The sequence below is a fragment of the Amblyomma mixtum genome, chromosome 3 (assembly GCF_055824585.1).
Source record: "Amblyomma mixtum isolate Tamu chromosome 3, ASM5582458v1, whole genome shotgun sequence".
In the NCBI taxonomy this organism is placed as follows: Eukaryota; Metazoa; Arthropoda; class Arachnida; order Ixodida; family Ixodidae; genus Amblyomma; species Amblyomma mixtum.
The window spans coordinates 290,514,932-290,519,706 of record NC_143014.1 but is presented as its reverse complement, the minus strand read 5'-3'; the positions used below and the strand labels follow the sequence as shown (position 1 = coordinate 290,519,706).

The 4,775-nt window shown below is 48.3% G+C and overlaps 1 protein-coding gene across 1 annotated transcript; it reads right to left on the bottom strand.

Annotated features, from left to right (window-relative positions):
• Positions 1-1,883: 1,883 nt before the first annotated feature.
• On the bottom strand, positions 1,884-3,520 carry LOC149355142 (uncharacterized). The gene is made up of 2 exons (XM_089577603.1): positions 3,450-3,520; positions 1,884-2,559 (listed from the first exon to the last, which is right to left on the bottom strand). Exon 2 carries the CDS (start codon positions 2,474-2,476, stop codon positions 1,973-1,975), a length of 504 nt encoding a protein of 167 aa, XP_089433729.1. The 5' UTR covers positions 2,477-2,559; positions 3,450-3,520; the 3' UTR covers positions 1,884-1,972.
• Between the last annotated feature and the right edge of the window lie 1,255 nt (positions 3,521-4,775).

Genomic DNA, 4,775 nt, shown 5'->3' with positions numbered 1-4,775 from the left:
GGAGACCGACGGTGGAGCGCGGTGCAATCCCATCGTGCAGCGCGCGCTACAGGCGCCTGGAGAGCCGGGAGCAGACAACTCGGCAAACCCGTCTTTTCGCCTCCTACAGCTTCCCTACCGTGTTCAGAATGCAGCGGAGGAACAAATGAACAATAATTGTCGCGCTGGTTTTCTGCTTGCATTGTTGGACTCCAGTAGTTCATCGGAGAGTGAAGATGAGCTAGTAGCCGCGATTCATGAGTACGGCCGCCTTTACCAGCGGCCGAAAGTGGAGAACTTTGTGACCACCGTAGTGCCGCAATACAGCGATGAAGAGGTACGTTTAATAAGGGCAGTTCTTTGCTTCCATCTGTTGTGCCCCGCTATTTGGTCTATTTTTCATTTTCATTTCTTCGTGGTGTCTATTTTCAGTTTCGGAGACATTTTCGCCTGACCCGAACGACATGCAATTTCCTGACAACGCAGTTCGAAGGCTCGAGCTGGTATCCAAAAAATTATTGGCATGGCGGAACACCTCAGAAGACAGCCGAAGAACACATTTTGTCCTTTCTGTGGTAAATGACCTCGTAAATAATTATCATTTCCTCAAAGCGCAAAACATATATGTGTTTGCATGATTCCTTTTCATATATTTGTTCACAGAAGTCGTTCCCAGTCGCTCGAATGGTTGACTCGTTTTTGCAGGTATGCCGGTAACAAAGCCACGTTTAGATCTGTGGCACAACTCTTTGGAATGGCAGAGAGCACGCTACATAGTGTGGTGGACAGAGTTGCGGGCTTTCTGGAGGACGTCGCTCCAGTGTACATCAAGATGCCCGGTACAGAGGCCGAGAAGCTCCAGACGAGCTCCGGCTTCAAAGCGGCAAGTTTGCTTTCCTGCAGAACCTTTAGGAAATGTGTGCTGCCTCGTACATGTTAAGCTATTGCAGGTGCATTGCAGTTTTTGTTTGGCCTATAAAAGATCATTGATTACTTTCACTGTTTATTCTTTCATGTGCGGTTATGTTCTGCGACTTAGGTCAGTCTAGCCACGTACGATACCAAACGGAATGATTAAATAACCGCAAGCACGATATAAAGTAGGACCGCGCTATATAGATTTAACCACGCGTCTTTTCACGCGATTATTTAGGTGAAGGATCGATCCTCACGCGCCTCATAATCGTCAGCGTATTGTGCGAGCGATGCCTGTCCCGTTTTTTTTTTTTTTAGATCGCTGGATTTCCAGATGTGCTGGGAGCTCTCGACGGCACCCACATACCCACTCGGTGTCCTGACAAGAAAGTCAAGGCAAGTTTTGTCGACAGGCATGACACGCCTACTTATGCCCTCCAAGGGGTATGCAACGAGAGAAGAATGTTTATAGACGTGTTTTGCGGTCCCACGGGACGGTTCCACGACGCCAACGTTTACAGTTATTCTTTCCTGAGTGAGAAGTTGCCGGCAGCATGTGAGGCGGGCCGCTTCCATGTACTCGGAGACGCTGCATACCCTCTCCGCGAGTATATAATGACGCCGTTCCGCGACCACGGACACATGACTGCACAAGAGAGGAGGTTCAACTTCAAACTGAGTCAAACGCGAGCACGGATCGAAAACACTTTTGGCATTCTGAAATGCAGATTTCGGCAGTTGCTGCACCTCGACTTTCACGGCATGGAGAGGGCCACAAAATTCATTATCGCCTGCTGCGTGCTGCACAATGTCTGCATCATGCAAGGAGATGAGAACCATGAAGAACAGTCGACCGACGACCACAGCACCACCAACAGTAGCATACCACAAGAGGAGACCACGACCGAAAGACTGCTGAGGCAACTTGGAGAAATGAAAAGGCGCGCCTTGGCGCAATCGTTTTCTTAAAGCAAGGACAAAAATGCACAACATGTGGAAAGTTTTTATTTCATTTAATCACGGAGAAAAACTGAACGCAAAAACACTAATTCGGAGCCCAATTAATGCAGGAACCCGACTAGTCTTTTGAGAGGAGGCTTCTGATGAGCTCCATCTTTTCTTTGTGCCTTCTCTCCCTGGACTCCTCCCTGTCCTTGTGTATCTTCCAGAGAACCTCGCCGAGAGTGACCCGCGTTTTCTTCGCGGCCGGAGGCGCAGTCTCCGCAGCGTCAGCGTCAGTTCCCGCTACACTGGCCGCCCCGTTGTCTGATGTGCCGGTCTGGCTTGTGCTCGGTGTCATGCGCTCAATGCGCCCCACACCTCGCAGTATCTCGGGGCATACACTGTAGTCTACCGAAGCCACCATGGCCATTTCCTGTGCAAAAGGAATTTCTACTGGACTTGCCCCGCTCTGTCTGTTGTGCTTACGTGCGTTCGCGTACTTCTTCTTCACCGTCTTAAAGCGGTTTTCACACTGCAACGCGGTTCTTTTCTTTCCTGTGGCTGCTTCCACTTCTGCCGCGATCGCAGCCCACATGCTTTTTTTGTCCTTGAATTTCTTCATGGGGCACACGTCGGGCATGAAAAGGGCAACTTTTTCGAGAAGCAGTCGTGTTTCTCTTTCGTCCCACACGGAGACAAATTCTTTGCCGGAAGGCTCTGCATCTGTAACAAATATATGATATACTCTATATTGCGTACTGTACTGCATAGTACAAATATGTTCTTTTTTCACATGAATGTGTTCCAGTGGTCTCAGTATTGTTTTTTTTTTACATTTAAGGTTAGTTAATTAGTTGTTGTTCCTTGCATGTTCGCCGCGTTTACTTTCATTTCAGTGACCTTTTTTAATAAACTGAATACCAAAACGATTTTTTGTGCGTGTGTGTGTGTGTTTACTCCTCGAACGGGTGCCATTTGGCTAATGCAAACCTTTTGTTTTATGTTTAATTTAATTGATGAACCTCCTTTTCCAGGTATGCTTCCTGCAATCCAGGGGCGGAGAAGGGGCCGGGAATTTTCCATGGCCAAAGCGCATCCTTCACCATTTTTTTCTTCCACTAAAAAAATTTGGCGACATGCATTTGAACAGATGAGGCTATTCCCTAACCGCACCCTCCACGCATTGCCCCATATGAATCCGCCCCTGGCATACGCGTTAGATGACGCCTATTTCATTTCAGAAAACGATGTCTTCATCGAAGATCAGATATCGTAACCAACATCAATTGGATCGCTGTTAACTCTGGAACATGACAAAAGAACATGCGCAACACAGGAATATTCGAGAAATACACCGTCCTTCACGGCGTGTCGCAGTTACGTCGCGCTCTCCATCAATGGTTTTAATAGGCTGCTGTGTGGACTCTGGGACAAGGCGAAATCAGATTACGAGACGAGTTGCTATACCTGCAGGTTAAATAATTTTTTCTCTATTCTCTGAAATTTGTTTATTGATGTCGTTGTGTCTTTCAGTCAGTTTCAAACACTTTCACGGCTCCTGTAACTCGATGTCCCATATTGATCTAAATGACATGAAATTTGCCCCAGCTTACCTGCCAAGTCATCCCCTAGGGATGTCTTTTGGCCCTCTTGAAGTGTTGCTATGAATTCTTGCACCTTAGATGGATCTAATATTCAATAACAAAAAAATGCGTAACTATTAGCGACGCAAGAAAAGCCAGGCTGGCTCCTTACAGTCCAAGTTCATTTCATTCTCCTTCCTGTACCCTCCAAAGAAAGCATTTTTTTTCCTTACCTGCCTGAAGAGTTTGCAGTTGTTCGTTCGTAAGCTCACATTTATAACATTTCCCGTCGACATATAGCTGAACTGAATTCATTTTGCACCGGCACCAGCAACACTTCTCACAGGCGACGACTTTCGCTCGCCTGTCGTCTGCTCAACTCAATTTCGTGCGCGCTTCTCAGAGGGCGCTAGAGGTGAAAGCAGCACGCTGCACGCCGCCGCACGTTCGGGTGGCACCGTGAAGGAGAACAACTCGTGTCGTGTTTGACGTCACTTCCTGCGCACTGGCACGGTGGCAGTGCGGCTCAGACGAAGACACCATTAATTGCGTAGCAGTTCCCGTTTCGAAACAGGAAGTATACCTGACTTGTGTAAATCAGAGAAAATCGAAAAAAAAAATTATCTCGGTCTAACTGCACGTATGTTCGAGCTCAGATTTCGCACAGAGGTTGCGTTTGGTAGTCAATTTTGTTGGTACTTGCCTGATCCCCATCGTCTGAGGCGATGAGGAACCGAAACCGAAAGCCTTCGCCTCAATGGTGCCCGTGGCGTCATCTCGCACCCACCGGAAAAACGAGCCCTCTACCGAGGAAGGTGGGGGAGGCTGCGCGGTTTCTTTAAAAGGGATTTTCTTCACTACGTTATCAATGTTGGACATAGAGAACATTCATTCCCTAAAATTGCCGCAATTTCGACGAGTTCGGTTTCTGTCTGTCGCTATAAAGCGACACAGAGCGAGCTATGTGTGCTTTCGTTTTTCTGTCACCGGCGGCAGCTGTGCTAAGTTGGTTAGCGAATTATCTTTGCTTGGTGCTCTCTTCTGCCAAGCAGCGCAAGATACCACCGAAAATGCGGTCGTACAGCGATCAAGAGAAGGCCATAGCCGTGACTTGGCTATGCGAGTCCAACTCCCTTTGCTTCGTACGGAAGCAGTTCAGGGCGACATTTCATCGTCGGCCGCCCCATCGCTCGTGTCTGCAAAGATGGCTGGACAAGTTTCAAAGTACGGGGACCGTAGCAAGGGCACGCAGATTCGATGCCGGGAGCTCCCGCGGGTGCATTGGAGGTGCCATCGAAGGCGCATTTGAGTCGGATCCAAAGCTGTCATGCAGGCGCGCTGCGCTAATGTTTGGAA